The 18,640-nt window shown below is 39.8% G+C and overlaps 2 protein-coding genes across 2 annotated transcripts; one reads left to right on the top strand and one right to left on the bottom strand.

Moving 5' to 3' along the window:
- Positions 1-2,683: 2,683 nt before the first annotated feature.
- LOC137268841 (ependymin-related protein 2-like) lies at positions 2,684-11,537 on the bottom strand. Its single transcript, XM_067803406.1, has 6 exons — positions 11,343-11,537; positions 8,460-8,567; positions 8,064-8,157; positions 5,771-5,947; positions 4,977-5,075; positions 2,684-2,788 (listed from the first exon to the last, which is right to left on the bottom strand). The coding sequence occupies exons 1-5, from the start codon at positions 11,466-11,468 to the stop codon at positions 4,981-4,983; spliced, it is 600 nt and encodes a 199-aa protein (XP_067659507.1). The 5' UTR covers positions 11,469-11,537; the 3' UTR covers positions 2,684-2,788; positions 4,977-4,980.
- On the top strand, positions 3,075-3,614 carry LOC137267655 (uncharacterized). The gene has a single exon (XM_067802129.1). It carries the CDS (start codon positions 3,075-3,077, stop codon positions 3,612-3,614), a length of 540 nt encoding a protein of 179 aa, XP_067658230.1.
- Positions 11,538-18,640: the final 7,103 nt, after the last annotated feature.

Below are 18,640 nucleotides of genomic sequence, written 5' to 3'. Positions count from 1 at the left end.
TATTGTTTGGCATTATACTCATAGTATGATGTCAGTTAGGCAATGCATGTTGCCTAGTAACAGTTGTCAATTCATATTGTCTCTGTGATTTGTATTACTGTTGCTGAATTGAGCATGCCGATACATCAAGTAACACTGTGCAGATATATAGGATATGTATAGATATATAGTAAGCACCAGGGATAAATCTAATTAAGCCGGGAATAGAGTTACGTCAAGGAAACACAAATAATGAAGATGTATCTAGGAAACTCCAGCATTGCCAAGATATGGAGGAAACATCACCATTGCCAATACATTTGGGAAGCCAGGGCTACATATTTATATGTGGGAACAACAGCATTGCTCATATATTTGGAAACTGCAGGACTACAGATATATGTAGGAAACAAAAGGGCTACCAGTACATCTGGGAAACTCCAGCATTGCCGATATATGGAGGAAACATCACCATTGCTGATACATATAGGAAGAAACAGCATTCCCTATATATATGGAACACAAAGGCTACAGATTTGTATATGTGAAACTGTAGGATTGCAGATATATGTAGGAAACAAGGGCCATCAATATATCTAGGAAACAGCAGGGCTACAGATATATCTAGGAAACAGGAGGGCTACAGATATATTGGAAGCCCTGCTGTTTCCTAGGTATATGTAGAAAACAAGATTGCTACAGATATAGCTCTTGGATATATAGGGTTCACTCCCAAAAGGCAGACACTCAGTGAGGATACAAATTAGTTGAGCTTACCCACAGTCACTACAGAGTGTAGTAACAGAACAGAACAGAATGTTGTTCTAAAAAAACACAAAAAGTCGTACATACAGGCATAACAGGACAAACTGTCATATATATTTGGATAATTTGAGGATCAGTGGTTGATAGTCACATTTCACGAGAAAATAAATTAGCAGATTGAGGAACTCGCACAAATATTTTGGTAAAAGTTCTTTTTGTTGTTCAACAAATGATGGATATTTTAGGAAATGTATGGAATTCGTGAAATATAGCTTGATTACAAAGATTACTAAGTTGGTTTTCTTTCAAAATATTTAGCCAGCAGGTTGTTTCCATTGGTAACACATGATTTATTGTCCTACGGTTTGTTAGCGAAATTCTACTTTAAAAAGGCACTTTAAGATAAGGTCGAGGAATAAATACATTCTGATACATTAAATTATAAAAATCCTTTTGATGAATGAGTAAACTTGAATTTGAAGATTATACACACTGGTCTAAAAGCGTCCTCTTCATATTATTCTTGAACAAAGTAACGTCATTAGCATATTTAGATTCCCATACATATGGCATTCACAAGTAAATATATGTTGATGTACATATATATGTTTATGCAATATGTCTTAATTTAAAAATCTTAATCAAATGAATTAATAAAACTATACTTATACCTAATGTTGTGTTTTCTTATCTGGGCACGTAACATTATTGTCAAGTGTACAGCTTAATTAATCTTTGTGCAACCAACCATACAATGTGTTGTTTTATGCGGTCTGTCTTTTGGGAGGTCTGTCTTGTGGGAGGTCTGTCTTGTGGGAAGATACCGGAAATACTAGAGCTACAACTATATCTAGAAAGTGTCTGTGACATATGTACCTAGGAAACACCAGAACTACAAATATATATAGGACTCATGGGATTTTGTCCTTGATTATTCTGGGCTGCAGAGCTCACACCACCTGACTTAATAGGTAGTGCAGTTTGTTACACTTCCTATGTCTTCACATTATATGAATCCATGACAGAAAACGTCAAAGAGTGCCGAATGAGTCGATGAGAGAGTGAGAGCGAGTGAATATTCCAGCCATATCGTGACTAAATCAAATTATAGAATATAGTAATTGATCCTTTGTGTGGAATCTGTTGACTTGATTCAATGTTCGTAGAGTAGTTATCCCTTCTCCAGGATGCGATGACCACTGTCAGTACATCATATTTGTTTAGATATAGCGTGTCTGTTTTGAGTCAGGCTGATGGGATAGCCCAGATGTTAAGGTGTTTTCTCGTCACACCGGAGACCCTGGTTCGATTCCCCACACGGGATCATTGTGAGAAGTGTCCCTTGTTGTGATATTGCTTCGAGAAACAGTTTTAATATTCGGCAGTGTATTTTACCCCTGAAAAACAACTTTCAAATAAGCGATACAAACTGTTCGAAATGCAGTTATGTGTGTGCATGCATAGGGTCCTTAAGAATGTATCTAAACTTGCATACATGGCTTAAGCTCGGAAAATTTTATTTGGGGGATACAATTTTAGGAAACTCCATTTTTTATCCATATGAAAAACGATGATAAACCGAAACCTGTCAACCAGTCGCGACATAAGAGAAATCGGTCATTGTCAGCCTTTGTGAAACAGTTGGCCATAATTACACATTTCATTTTGGTGAGTACTTTCAGTTTTCAGATTTTTGTTCAATGACTGAAACACCCAGTATTCAGATATGGAATGTGTTCGTCAAGGCTGGCATTATGGTGAGTGAATGATTAGTGAAAAGAAAAATCACTTTTAAAACTACGCTCGTCTAAAGTATTTCTAAAATGACACCCCCAACCCCCATACCCATCCATGACATCAAAACAAACATGAAAAATCTGCGAGGCCTGTCCATCTCTATTTGATTAGACTCTAGCCTATACCAAACAAAAAACATAAATACAGTGTAACCCACTTCATGGAATAAATTGTATTAATCATGTCTTCAACATTTGGCAAGATATACATGAAAAGGCAGATCCAGTAGCACCTCCTTGGCATTGTACTGAAACAGAAAAAGTATACATGCTGTTGGTGTGGAACTAAATTGCAGCTATATGCGTGTTCATTTTATTCAAATTAATTGTTTCAACAAAAGTAATGAAAGCAATTATTTTCGCGTAAATGTATAATATTATAAAACATGTAGAATACAATTTGTGACTGACAGAATGTTGAAAACGGGTCCTAATTACCAGAGGTTTAGTGCTGAAATATAATGTTGACTGTACCATTGAAATACTATTTGTGTGCACTTGAGTGAAAAGATAGGATTTCATTGTGACTTTGCCATGGAGTATAAGGATAGTGCTGCTGATGTTGACTATGCCATGGAATATAAGGATAGTGCTGATGTTGACTATGCCATGGAGTATAAGGATAGTACTGATGTTGACTATGCCATGGAGTATAAGGATAGTGCTGATGTTGACTATGCCATGGAATATAAGGATAGTGCTGATGTTGACTATGCCATGGAATATAAGGATAGTGCTGATGTTGACTATGCCATGGAATATAAGGATAGTGCTGATGTTGACTATGCCATGGAATATAAGGATAGTGCTGATGTTGACTATGCCATGGAATATAAGGATAGTGCTGATGTTGACTATGCCATGGAATATAAGGATAGTGCTGATGTTGACTATGCCATGGAATATAAGGATAGTGCTGATGTTGACTATGCCATGGAATATAAGGATAGTGCTGATGTTGACTATGCCATGGAATATAAGGATAGTGCTGATGTTGACTATGCCATGGAATATAAGGATAGTGCTGATGTTGACTATGCCATGGAATATAAGGATAGTACTGATGTTGACTAAGCCATGGGGTATATGGATAGTACTGATGTTGACTATGCCATGGAGTATAAGGATAGTGCTGATGTTGACTATGCCATGGAATATAAGGATAGTGCTGATGTTGACTAAGCCATGGGGTATATGGATAGTACTGATGTTGACTAAGCCATGGGGTATATGGATAGTGCTGATGTTGACTATGCCATGGAATATAAGGATAGTGCTGATGTTGACTATGCCATGGAGTATAAAGATAGTACTGATGTTGACTATGCCATGGAGTATAAGGATAGTACTGATGTTGACTATGCCATGGAGTATAAGGATAGTACTGATGTTGACTATGCCATGGGTATAAGGATAGTACTGATGTTGACTAAGCCATGGGGTATATGGATAGTACTGATGTTGACTATGCCATGGAGTATAAGGATAGTACTGATGTTGACTAAGCCATGGGGTATATGGATAGTACTGATGTTGACTATGCCATGGAGTATAAGGATAGTACTGATGTTGACTATGCCATGGGTATAAGGATAGTACTGATGTTGACTAAGCCATGGGGTATATGGATAGTACTGATGTTGACTATGCCATGGGTATAAGGATAGTACTGATGTTGACTAAGCCATGGGGTATATGGATAGTACTGATGTTGACTATGCCATGGAGTATAAGGATAGTACTGATGTTGACTATGCCATGGGGTATAAGGGCAGTACTGATGTTGACTGTGCCACGCAGTATAAGGATAGTCCTGGTGTTTACTGTGCAATGGAGTGTAGGAATAGCGCTGTCATGACTGTGCCATAGAGTTTAAGTATAGTACTGAGGCTGACTGTGCCATGGCATAAAAAATAGTACTGATGTACTATGTCAGGCACTGGAAGGCGTGTATTTGGTGTTGTCTGTGCCGTTTTATAAATGATAGTTTTGCTGTTTAATTTTGCCATTGAGTGAAAATTGAGTATTTTATGTTTACAGTTGTGTTATTGAGTGAAAGGCCAGTATTTGATGTTCACTGACAATCATTGTCTTAGAATTATTTGTCTTATTATTTTCACTAAGCGAAATGTGAGGATTTATACCATTTAAAAAGTAGGGGATTTTGGATTAACAAGATTGATAAAATACAAATGATGAAGCCTAAGAGGAAACAGATGATGAAGAGAAAAAAAGGGAAAATTTATTCCATTCCTTTGGAAGTGTTTCACCTGTATTGATATATGTTACTTTTTCACCTTTGCATAGCATGGGCAAGTGGTATGCTCGGAAAATGGAATATTCCCTACATTTTTAAATTGTATATAATGAGGGACAGGTTGGAATTTATTCATGGACAGTATTGCAAACTGAACACGTTATTTCTGATGTACTTACGGTATCAGAGCTGACAATATGTCGGAATTTCCAAGACGCTGATGTCCTTGATCCCGGGATAGAAGTTATTATACCCAAGAACTTGAAGAGAGTTTTCTCCTGGAGAGAAAGTACATACATGAACAGCAAAAGACAGTGTAGGTCGGGGGTAGAATTGGTCTTCAGCAACCCATGCTTGCCATATAAGGCGACTATGCTTGTCGTAAGAGGCGACTAACGGGTGGTGAGTTGACGTGGCCTGTATTATCACGTTCGAAACTGGTAATTCAATTTCCTCTTAGTGATGCAGAAAGATGCTGGTTAAAAAGCTTTAAAAAGTCGTACCGAAAATTAAAAGCTCCCCCATCGCCCCTGGATAATAAATGACACAACATAGTTTTTCAGAAATAATCCGTGAAGGCCCCGGGGTAGAATAGGCCTTTAGCAACCCATGCTTGCCATGAAAGGCGACTATGCTTGTCGGAAGAAGCGACTAACGGGATCGGGTGGCCTACCTCACTGACTTGGTTGACACCTGTCATCGGTTTCCAGCTGCTCAGATCGATGCTCATGTTGTTGATCACTGGATTGTGTGGTCTAGACTCGATAATTTACAGACGGCCGCCATATAGCTGCAATAGCTGCTGAGTGCGGCGTAAAACTAAACTCACTCACTGATCTAACTGACATAAGTAACCTCAGTTCGTTTACTGACAAAATCGCTCGATTACTCACAAAGTCAGAAACTCACCCACCCGCTCAGCAGTGCTGCCATTCAATGACTCAACCCCTCTCACTCATTCGCCCACACCAACCTGCGTTGTCTGTTGAAAACGTGGTGCTGACGAGTGGTATACAGTTGTCATCTGAGACAATGGCCTCGACACTACGATGTCTACCGTCGGTGGTGGTGCTGTCGTAGCTGTACGCCGTTGACGCAATGGTGTTTACGTCGTAACCGTAAAAGGAAGGGCCCGCAGAGACGGCGCGTCCTGTGGAAAAAAACCCAAAAAACTTTGTTTAAGACACGGAGACAGGGAGGTTAAAATAATCCCGATAATGCCTAGGAATAAGCTGTTATTGTGATGGTAGGGGATGAAACGTCTAATAATGAAAGGATAATGAAGTTATCGATAAATCGATGAATATCTTACCTTCGAAACATTCGACACAGCTTATGTTTGTGTATTATCAGGATTTTTCAATGTCTAATGGGGGAATTCCATTTTGCGAGCATACCAGAAGCCAATGCCTACCAATGCATATGGGAAAAAGTAACATATACTTAGGGAAAGAATTAAGGGAACATATCAGAGTACAAACTATCCCTTTTTCCCAGATTTCGCCACAAAATTTTATCGCACCGTATGTGAAGAAATCTGAAAAAAAATTAAAGGAACACTTGTGCTTTCATGTGTTGTCTTATTTGTTTCCCTAAGTATATGTCCACACAGATGAAATGGTATTATTTCTCTTCATCATCTCTTTCGTCCTTAGCTTCATCATTTGCATTGAACACCAGAGTGACTTAGTTTGGTTTTACACCACTTCTTGCAGTATTTAAGCAATATCACGGCGGGAGACACCAGAAATGGGCTTCACACATTATACCCATGTGGGGAAATGAACCTGACGAGCGAACGCTTTAACCACTAGGCTAAACCACAAAACCGTCCCGAAAACACCGGAACAATATCCCCTACTGTTTTTAATAGTATAATAAAGACGTTGTCAGTCGTAAGTATGTTATCTTCTAAAGATTGAACACAGATTATTTGGCATTACTGGGATTTTTTCACCCTTCCATCCCTGACTGGAAAGGGTCACCCATTGTCTTAAACCATGTTCATGATAGACCAGTTGCTAAATATAATGTTCACTCGGCTGTGGATCCACGAAAGTGCACTGATCTGTGACTTTCATTTTGCCTTAAAGGGCTCATGATATTCCGTAAGACAACTTAATGCCTCTCAAAGACAAGTGAGTGAGTGAGTGAGTTTAGTTTTGCACCATACTCGGCAATATTCCAGCTGTATGGCGGCGGTCTGTAAATAATCGAGTCTGGACCAGACAATCCAGTGATTAATCGGGAACCGATGACGTGTCAACCAAGTCAGCGAGCCTGACCACCCGATCCCGTTAGTCGCCTCTTCCGACAAGCATAGTCGCCTTATATGGCAAGCATGGGTTGCTGAAGGCTATGCTACCCTTATCTTCACGGGTCTTAAAAGACAAACTACCGTCAGTGAGGGCATCGGATTAAACCTCGAGACAATGTTGATCGCCATATACTTGCCCATGCCAGTGTTAGGAAACAGTTGGTGAGAGGGCACACCGTGCATGATGTATTACATTTCAGGGAACAAACCCACGTCTGTAAGGCTCGCTGACGTTGTTGACATATGTCTCTTATCCCAACTGCGTAGATCGATGCTCATGCTATTGATCAGTGGATTGTCTGGTCCAGTCTCGACTATTTTCGCCGTCATGTAGCTGGAATATTGCGGCGTTGAAGAACATGCCAACCAGCCAACGTCTGAATGTATTTTGTTCACGTTGGCCCGTCATGTACAATTAAACCGTGACCGGGTGATTCTGACTGTGAGTGAACTGACGCTGAAAGAACGCGCTGTTTTCACTTAAAGAGCTCGGTATGAATTTTGATAAAACAACGAAGGGGAGCTTTTTGTCAATATGATGTGTCTAAGTGGGATTTGAATTTTACACCACGACAAGGCATCTCGGTGTGGTTGTACGCATGGAAGATAACATATGGGTCGACAGTGCTCTAGCAATATTTATCCGTACTAACCATATTATGCTGCGACAAGGTATCTCTATTGGCTAGAACTTGATGGTTACGAATGGGTGAGCGATGAACATAGAAGAACCCTGTAAATGATTGGATCTGGACCAGGTAAACCAGTGGTTGATAGAGTAATGTCACACAATCAGTATACATGCATCTATATGTAAGGTACACCGACGGTTTTTATCGACAAGTGAGACATGCAAATGTTACCGGGGGCCTCCTCTGCTTGTAGTCTGATTGAGGGCTGGACGCAGACAAAATCAAACCTGCGTCGATATATTTCTATAATGACTTACGTGGAACACAGATATTCTCCTGATCCTTGAAATTTCCTTGAAGAGGGAATGTTGTACAAGTTCGTGCCTTTGAGTCTATGTTGTAACCAGTCCTCTGCAACAACAATCATTATTATTTAGAAATAACGATTACAATTCTTTGTGACGTATACCCATATTATTTATCACTCGATACGAAGAAGTGCATGCCTTGGAAAGAGTGAGTTCAGGTTTACGCCGCGTGAAATATTCCAGCAATATCACGGCGAGGGGACACCAGGGGAATCGAACCAGGGGTTTATCTATTAGGCTACCCCACTGCTTCATATGCTTTACAGGTGACAATGTAAAATAAAACAAACTTTTGCTTGTCCGCTGAGACATGCAACAACTAATTGTCGTAAAACACTTCCTTACCTTTTGGTAGTCATAGATTACTTTAGTGGTTCCACAGTTCTTGTTCAAGCAGTCACCGGTGAGGAGGTACTTTTGATTGAGACCGTCGTAGACCATTTGGTGCAAAGCCTGAAACATGCCCCAAACAACCAGGAGATATTAGAATATGTCAATTCAGAAAGATTTGAATGGCGACAACGTTTCTCAAATTCCAAATTAAGAAAGACAAACATGTAAAAGTTGATGCAAAACAGAAACCAGTTTTAGAACAATCACACCCCGTAGTATTTCTTAGTACAGAACGTGGTGGCGCGTGGAGTCCTCTACATAAAGCTCAGGTCCCGGTCAGGTAAAGTTGGGCGCGGAGAGAGCTCTGATGGGTGACCGGCAGCTTGACTCCTCAGAGTTTGTAGGACTTCAGTCCTACCCCACAACGAAGCACGTGACACGTGTGGTCTCACCTTAGACAAGTGAGTTTCTTCAAAATTGCCTCTGTTCACCCAACAGCAAATGGGTACCCGGTGGAATAAGTCATGTGACAGGCTGTTTTGACTGTTAGCGCTATGAGCACTCACCTAGTGAATGGAGTTTGGCGCCATATAAGCGCACATACTATTAAGATAAATGTACCACGAACTAACAAAACATACGCATTTGCGGTACAGTGCGTAAAGCGACCTTCACGCGACAAACCAAAGTTTGACGACTCATGTTTTCAAACTCGAGTTTGAGAGTGTGAACATTCCCAAAACTCGACACCAACGTCAGTTTCAGACTTGTTAAACCGTTGTCGAGAAAAAGGATCACTATTCTCTGCAGCGTTCTGTGTTGTCAAGCTCAAGATTGACGTGTGAAGTGCTGTTGAGAAGCAACCAATCTCAGTCAACGAATCGCGACATGGCGGTCAAATAACACGACAGTTTGGCAACATGTGCTTAAAGTGTGAAAATGCGAGTGTGACAACTTTTAAATGTGTTGTCATTATCATTAATCTTGACTGAAGTCCCATAAATATTTCAAAACGCAACCAATTTTAGAAAAATACCATATTCTTCCAAAAATATATGCAACCCAATTTTGAAGTTTAGAACATTTGGCCATAAATTACCAATTGAGACTGGCCTATGGTTGGGCACTCCACGTGAAGACTGACAATGTCCACTTTCAGTATCAAACACTGTTGGAGACGAGTTTCACTACTTGTTCAGATGTGAAATTTTCTCCAACGGCGACTTCTCTGAACACTAGAATTCCCAAATTTGTCCATCTTTAAGAAGCTCTTGTCCACTACCACCAAAGGCGACCTTATCGACCTTTTTATAATTATTGAATCATATTTTTAGTGCATTTAAGAAATGAAATATTGTTACTATCGTATATCGTGCTATCGTGTAAGCTGCTCTCTTATATATTATGTAAATGTATATACGTCTATCTCATGTACCGCTGCTGGCGGTTTCTGGAGAATAAAATGTTGGAGTTTGGAGTCTAACTGTAGTTTGCCGTGTGAAGGCCGCCCCTACTTCAGTGGGACTTCGAACCAGACCCTTATTAACACTTTGATACATGACAGACAGACCTTGGCTTGCAGGTGCTTGAATATTTATAGTTGGAAACACAGGAGTGAGTGAATGTGGTTTTGCGCCGCTTTGTACAGTATTTCAGCAATATCATGGCGGGAGACACCATGTGGTGAACCGAACCTAACGAGCCAACGTTTTAACCACTAGGCTAAACCACAAAACAGTCCCGAAAACAACGGAACAAATGATATTATGTTTTGATGTCTTTCAAAAATAAAGATGAATTTAATGTAAACTGTGGCGTTTTTAGTAACTGAGAAAAATAAATCCTCTTTAGAAGCCGTGACTGAAAAAATACCACTCGGGAGAAGATAAGACAGGAATCCTTTCTGTTACTGCAATAACAGGAATCTATTATAACGACATGGTTGAAATACCACCTTGAGGTGCGTTGCTTAACTATAGACGTACAATGCTATTTCTTTTGAGTGGAAGATATCGTAACTGAGATTCCCCACTTCCAACCCCACCATCAAAATTGGTTAGAATCTCACATTTGATGATTGGTTCACTACAACTGATCAATCATCGAAAAAAATTGATCAACTTCTGATTATGTTTGTTAATGAAAAAAAAGGAGAAAACAACATGTAAAGTGCAAATAGCACCAAATGCATTTACCGATTTTTTAAGGATGCCCAGTACGTTACGAACATAAATTTCCTGGAGTCTTTAAGATAAATTCAGTCATGACAAGTAATGAGCTTGTAGTTCCTGTGAAATGTAACAGACAAAACCAACCTTGTGAAAAATGTTAATGCAAACCAGAGTCCCAAAATTATTTGTGTTCGATCATGAGAAAAAAATGGTCGATTGTTTGGTCGTTTAGTCATTGCGACCATTCTTCGACTACTTCAGTGAATCGGGACCTCCGCTAATATTTATATGTAAGATGTTTGCCGTTTGCCGTTAGAACTGCCCTGTGGTGTCATGATAACAACGTATGGTAATGATCATAGTTTTATTAGAGCTTATGGATAACAACTTCTTTATTATGTGATCCGCAAAGACGTTGTTATCCATAAAATGGTGTTCTTGTTTATCGTGGTCCTCACAAAATGATGGAAGTGCATCGATGATCGTAAGCAAGTGTTAAAGAATGGAAGTTATGATTTCATAAGTGCTCAGATTGCTTTGTATAACATAATCCTGCCATTTGGGATTTTCAGAAGAGAATCTATCCATGCCAAGTTACCGTTCAGCCAAATCATTCATGATCATGCGTGTCGTTCTGTAGAAACCGAAAACATAGCTTTGAAGTCGACGGAGAGGAGATAGTGACTGCATGTGCTAGCGAATGATTGACGGGTTCTGTACTTACACGCAATTTGGTCGTGGAGTTGACAAAGGTTACATACTGGAACGCGTTGAACTGCATGGGTGGGCAACAGATGACACCGCTGGCAACAGCCAGACCAGCGAGGAGTAGTGTTACTTGCAGGATCATTCTGGAAGAGTGTCGTTGGAAATGTACCTTTGTCACGTCCTCTTCAAATATCCTCCTGTGGAATGAAATTTGCCTTTTATCCACACACAGGAGCAACACGTGATACAACTGTGGATGTCAGATGACATGTGTATGAAGAGTGCAAATTCTCAGAATGTAAATGATGTACTTTTCACCAAGTAAGAAATGAAGCTCTCGACGTTTTCTTGACAAATTAGTTCATGCTACGCAGGGCGGATATGTCACAAGTACCAACTCCACCCCCAACCCATGAGCAGCCAATGCCTGATGTAGCTGATTGGATGGATATCTGGATTTCGTGATTTGTGCTTGATAGCAAAGTGTTGTACCCAACAAACGTACCAATCGTAAAGAAGTTTGTAAAACATGAGTGAACACTGTAGCTTCTCCGTGTAATAAAATATGATAATAAAAAAATTCCTAAATTTCATCCAATTCAGAACTTAGAAGTCATTGTTTAAACCATGCATTAGTTGAGTAGAACTGTCTAAAGCTGACGTATTTCATATGTGAATATTCTGGTTAAAATACTGACTGAGCTATTTGTCCATCATTACAACTTTCTTCACACTGCATTTGTAAAACAGCGTCCGTTAGTCTGTCGGTAACTATCATACTGAGAACATATGTTTTTGACACTGGCTTTGTCTGAGCGGCTCTGAAGAATTGGTTGGGAGAGGCACTTTAGTTTTACAGATTACGATTAGAAATGCAGCAGAGAGGGTTCGGGTGATCCTCTCACAGTAAGGCTGTTAATGTTCATCATTAGCTCAGGACCCTTCCTCCTTTCACAGGCTGTACAGATAGCGAATATGACTTCTCCCATGAAACGCTGCCAAGTCGAACCACCAAGATCTTTGCAGAGAATGTGTAGACTCCCTAACACTGCATCCTTCTGCACTACCCAGAGTGTCAGAAGGGTTGTGCTGCCTGTGGAGAACTCGGTCACAAGCTCCTAATCTGCACTAAGAGATCATGAGGTACCAAACCAAGGGCATCGAGAGCAATGGGGAATCTGACGCCAGCGTACTTGACATGCTTGACACTTGACAGGTTTACTGCTATCTTTAAATTAATTCGAGAAACAAAAGTCATGTCCGAACATTTACTTTAAAATCAAAGAAGCTGCTGTCTCATCACCAAGGACATCGAAACTAATCACATTTTACATTTTTGTTATTCTCTATGTGACTTTAAAATCAAATTGTAATAATAATACTCATTATTTAGAGCATGTTTTTATTCAAGTATTCTGCTAGCGGTGGGGTAGCCTAGTGGTTACAGCGTTCGCTCGGGTTCGCTCGGGTTCGATTCCCCACATTTTTCTGGTGTCCCCCGCCGTGATATCGCTGGAATATTGCAAAAAGCGGCGTAAAACCAAACTCACTCACTCAAATATTTTGCTCCCTACTCATTTTACCGGAATGATCAATCCATATCCTTTTCGCAGCTGTAAAGAGACAGTTGATAACCACATGTTCTTGGCTTGACATTCTTTGAATGCTTCAACAGTTTCTGTGTCGTTTTGTAGATTGGTCATTGTCATACATGGTTGTCATCATTTAAACGGAAATATCTTATCTGCATTGAATGAACATCAATATGAATTAATAATAGTTGAATTCCGCAGACCGAGAATATAATAGACAGGCAATTTAAGACTTTAAGTAAGAATACAAAACTTGCTACAGGAAATCAGGTAACTACAGATGTTCAGTTAACCGAACTGGGGCGCATATAAGAACCTGCCACCCGATGCAGCCGCGGAAAACAGTGTCCAGTCTCCACCTCTTACTGTCGAATCGTCATGCTCGAAATCCTCTGACATTCTTCATGGAGTACGTGTATCAGTCTCTGCAGATTGCGAACTGGTCGAGCTCTTGAACTTGTCATCCAAAGATGTTCGATGGCATCCAACTGGTGATTCCGTACGTACCACAGTAACGTTTCGATGACGTTGCTCTGCAAGTGATGGCTGGGGAATGGTAAGGTCTGTCGTCACCGCCCACGCTTATCGGACGACAAGGGGATGGTTATCAACAAGGAGAACGTCTGTGGTATCAGTCAATTCCTGTTGATAAGGTAGACCACTTGCTATCCTAGGGGATGTAATGAGATCCAGCTGGCAGACATTCTTAAACACGTCACCACACCTTCACGGAGGGCCACCATCACAGGGATCAGCCGATCTCATGTGCCTTGTAAACAACCGCCAACAACATCCGTAATACCATGCAAGGAAGGGATGTCTGACCGGAAGACCTTCCCTCAGATGGCATCAGTGTAGTGCCAGACTCCATATCACTATTACCGGCACGGTGTTTCGTAATGGAACTGAGTCTTGCCATGGCCAATGATCTTCTTTGCTGTTCCAGATCCTCCTCACAAGTCGACGTACAACCAGGTGGTTAATGTTCAGTGTATCACTGATGTCTCGACAGGTTACTCCTTAAACCGTTAACTCATCGTATATTTTATGAAAGTCTGCGTCTTGTCATGTCAGAAAACGGTTAAATGGTTAGCACCGGCGTCTTTCAGGTCAAATCAGAGATCTGAAGTGCACACACTGCTATAAGTAAATGTACTGCCCAGAAGTGTTTCGCAGTACATGAATATGCGATCATAGCTTTTGCGATATTGCGTAAAGCATATTCTTTACGTGTGCGTTGGACTATCCAGGTCATCATCACTTGCCTGAACCACAATTGTAAAAAGTGCCCTGAATTCATTAATCAATGCTCCGTGTATAGAAGCGTGGACCCTGGTAATGGCAGAAGGTATTTTAAGTAAACGTGAGTTTATGGGATCAGTAACTACTCTAAAAGACAAATCACACCGTTATGATCATTCGCGGTACCTATTATCGGTGTGTAAAACAGTGTCAAATATTTGAATGCCGGTCGGGTTAGTTCAGCCTGAAAGTTAGTAGCCCACAAAATAAATCATTAGCCCAAAATATGAATCCAGAAGCTAAGAAAAAGATTAAGAAAATAAATGAGAATACCATGTTGTCAGCATGACATGTCAGCATGACACGAGTCCCCATCGCACACTGGGCCCTTCGCAGTCACGCTGTAGTTGAAAGATTTAACCTAATGTTAGCATTAAGTTTACATCTATTTTAGTATAGTATTTCAAATTCAGATGAGTTACGATCAACGACATGAGTGACAGACCTGTTGTGTCCGACCTTCATAATACAAACTTCACAAACTAAAATGGTAAGAAAAAATGCGATGCTATTGATATGAAATCTGTGGCTTCAGAGGACAGCACTCTGAGGCAGACCCAGTTAGTCAAGGTGAATGATGTGTATAAGTCTTTCTGACAGGTTGCATATTGAGATTATAATAAAATCAGATATGACGTGCAACAGGACTGGTATTGACGGGGATATGTTTTGATTTCCAAGTCACGCCCACAATATGCAGCAACTCGATCTATGTTTAACCTGCGATGTGTCACTGATGTCTTACAGAATCCTCACTCAAGGCTGAATAATACGCATGACCCGTTCTGGTCAGCTGTCCAATCCTCCTTTGTCAAACATAGGGATTTCTAATTCAAATATAACACAGTTCAACGGCATTATTGCATTCATTCCATAGAGAGTTTGGAATTTTCCCGCTGTATAGGAATCTCTATAGTCTGTATGCAGTGAAAACGTACCGATGAGCTACCCTTTAAACAAAAGTGTTAAAGAAAATAAAGCGAAAAAAAGATTGCGAATCCTAATTTTATCTTGCCAACTGAGAATTTAAATCTCAAAATTTTATTCAACGTGGGATAAAAGTTGTTTAACATAGTTTCAAACAGCAGTTATGAGTTTGTATCACAAGGGGGTAAGCGCAGTAGTTGGAACAGTGAAACAAATTAGACAGCAACTTGACCCAGTCGGGATCCAAAACATTGCGAAACACTTGAACAAAAATGAAGAACACAACTTCAAACCGAACTTAACTTGTCTTCCCGAGTGAAGAACGGAAATATCCGAAGATTTCTGAGAATTACGAAGTTTTTCGAATGCATATCTTAATACCGGTTTTCGGTATCACAATACATTTCGTTTTCATGTCTGAACCGGTAACCTGTTTTATTGCCCAGCCCAAATAATGACCAAATCTATATATAAACTATTATGAAGTGGAACAATGTTGGGGATATCCGGCCAAAAGGTGTTGTTGACAATGAGTTTCCTTACTTACTTAACTAGTTTTACAACATACCAGAGACATCTTACCAATATTTGCAATTGTCGTTTGATACCATAGGTTTGTCAGATCAAAGTACCCTACTTTCCATCACGTCATTTACAATATATATTTAAGGCTAAATCATTTAGACCTTTAGACCTTTCTGCCTTATTAATTTCTCAGGTTGCATTTATCGTTAGGTCCATTAATAACTTCATAAGTTATGATGATTTTGAGGCTTGTTCCAAAGATAGTCAAGATATTTTAGAAGAGCAAGGATAAATCAAGATCTCAATGACCAAACAGTTATCACTTGTATGAACTTAAAACATCGTAATATGATATGGGGTTAGATTTGCATAAGATCCGTCGTGAAAAGGAATATGAGTTGTTACATCTAAATATCAAAGATTATCAGTTCTGTCCATGTCCCAGTCTGAACATCTCTTGGTCCATCATGCTGAAGTTTATATATACTGTATCTTTTGAAATGATTAAAGAGTATTTATACAGCACTGACTTCCACCACACTAAGGCAATGCTCAAAGCGCTGACCAGTCACAGTTCATATTTACAAGATAATACATGGATTTATGAAACATATGGTTGAAAGAGGTGCGTTTTGAGCCTCGCTTTGAAGAGAAGCAGAATTGGTACTAGTAAAAGCAGAATTGGTACTAGCTCTAGATCAAGAGGCAGAGAGTTCCAAAGGGTAGCAGCTGCATACTGAAAGGACTTGGCACCAAACGATTTGAGTTTACAAGTAGGCATGGACAGGAGTAACTGAGCGGAGAGTTCTTGAGGGAGTGTACAGTGTCATGAGGTCTTGACGACAGACAGGTCTGTGTCAACATTCATGTATAAAAGCAATCAATTAAGCTACAACATGAGTGTTCATAAAGCAAATATGACTAATACAAAAACTGAATATTCATTCCACTTAATCTCCCACAGACGCACTTCTCTGTCCTGCAAATATAATCTGGTCACGTTACCAACTCTGGTCGCTTTACAACACCTACCTTTCACTCTAGTTCGGCATTCAGAGCTCACATTGTTAACACAGACCTTTTGTGATGACAGTTGTATGTATTTCAAAATATGTACTGGCATGACACTTTCCACACGTCTCTGATTTTCCCATAAAGCAGACATAAAATGGATCTCTACAGTCATTTGGTTATTACGTAGGAGACAGAGAGCCCTCTCCTGAAATACACCGACTGGTCGGTCATGCCCATACTTGCTGTGCAAATGCATTTGGTGAAACGTACATGTCTGCATTGCCATTTATTGTGTCGCGTAACAAGATACTGGACAGAGCATCCCGTTGAGCCATGAATACGGGCTATACGCCATCTTTGAAAGCAAGCGTTAGGTTAGGTTTAGTGTAAGGTTTAGGATTAGGTTAAGGGTAACGTTTCGGGTATGGTTTATGATTAGGTTTAGGGTTAGGTTTAGGGTAAGGTTTAGAGTTAGGGTGACGTTTAAGGTTAGCTTTAGGGTTAGGTGTTCGGTATTCTGTAGGTTTACAAAGTGATATTTTCTCTGAACACATCAAATGTCACTGCATTGAAAATATCACCTTCCACTCAGAACTATCAGTTTTTCACATTTAAGTACATAATAAATATTGATACGATTCTATAATTGAAAGGTATAGCTTTGCGACCTTTCTTTAGGGAATAATATATGCTGGTTGTTGCTGATGTGGATATTTGTTCTGAGACAGACAAATTGAACAATAAACACACAAGGCGATGATTAAAGTTATCTGGACCTCAAAACGTGTTCTATTATACTTCAACATGTTCAGCATCAGTTATGTTTCAGCTGTCAGGTAACACGTGGTTAGAATCAACATTTGTAACTTAACAAAATGTGGAGTCAGTGTAGGAAATTTCACTGATCATATTTTATATGTAACTTGCAGTATCGGAATCCTTCAAAACTGATTCCATAATTTTCAAGTCAGCATTGTCAGGTAAAATCGATTTTTCACTTTTTTTACTAAAACGTGTTATCAACACCTTTGTTGCATATTTTGATGACAGTTTGAACACAATAGATAATTAATATATTTTTAAAATCGCCTATGTGTTTCTTGTTTTGAATAGTATACATTATTTGGTGGAAGTAAATTCAATTTTCGAATTCTGGTAATTCCTTTACGTGTTGGTAGTTGATATACCTTTTGGATTGCTGATAATATTCTCTTGCTACCTTGGGATGAGCCATGACGTCAAGAAAGCTAATTTGATTGTATATTCTTCTTCTACCCGACATTAAAGAACGACTAAACTCAATTTAGTCTCAATGTACTCTTTTAATCACTGCATATGTAAGACTTCTGGTTAGTCATAAACGGAACACCATTTAAAAAAAAAACCAGCAACAAAACTTGTGATTAATTAATACCAAGCGCTTAAAAGTTGCTGAAAAGCCGTCTGCTTCTCTCTCGCCCGCAAACGAAACCGCAGACAGGTTACGTAACTCAGTCGCCAGAGCCCCACAGTGACGTCATAGAAGGAACGATTTGCAGTTAGTTGTATAGAAAAAGCTTAGGAAGCCCGTCATTTTGCTGATTTCTCGACGTCAAGAATTGTTGTGTTGCCGTCAATTGCTCCTTGGGGTCGGGTGATGGTGTCACTATGCACAGATTTCCATCAGACTCCGTAGTTTGTGCTTAAACTGGTCGTTTGTGTGTGCGAAGCGAGCGTTGTGAGAGCCTGTGGTATATACTAAATCGGATGGTTCGCCCCTTACCACGCGTCCAGGATAGAAAATGGAGTTCAAGTTTCATCGAGTTTATAAAATGAAGTCTGCTTACTATACATTGCTGACCAAAAGGATTTTGCATGAATATAACGCTTTCTTCCTCGGAAACGAGGTTGTTGTCGAAGAGACAATATTATCGTAAGTAATATTATATTGACCCCCGCCTTGTAGTTAAATATG

The sequence above is a fragment of the Haliotis asinina genome, chromosome 16 (genome assembly GCF_037392515.1).
Source record: "Haliotis asinina isolate JCU_RB_2024 chromosome 16, JCU_Hal_asi_v2, whole genome shotgun sequence".
Classification (NCBI taxonomy): domain Eukaryota; kingdom Metazoa; phylum Mollusca; class Gastropoda; order Lepetellida; family Haliotidae; genus Haliotis; species Haliotis asinina.
This window is presented reverse-complemented; position numbering and strand designations above follow the sequence as displayed.

What these genes read in the sequence shown, in the direction of transcription:
- LOC137267655 (XM_067802129.1), top strand. Translation starts at nt 3,075, where the DNA reads ATGGAGTATAAGGATAGTGCTGCTGATGTTGACTATGCCATGGAATAT.
- LOC137268841 (XM_067803406.1), bottom strand. Translation starts at nt 11,468, where the DNA reads ATGATCCTGCAAGTAACACTACTCCTCGCTGGTCTGGCTGTTGCCAGC. An exon ending in ACTCCACGACCAAATTGCGT is followed by an intron (nt 8,568 to 11,342) that starts GTAAGTACAGAA and finishes GGCATGTTTCAG; the next exon opens with GCTTTGCACCAAATGGTCTA. An exon ending in GGAGAATATCTGTGTTCCAC is followed by an intron (nt 5,948 to 8,063) that starts GTAAGTCATTAT and finishes TTTTTTCCACAG; the next exon opens with GACGCGCCGTCTCTGCGGGC.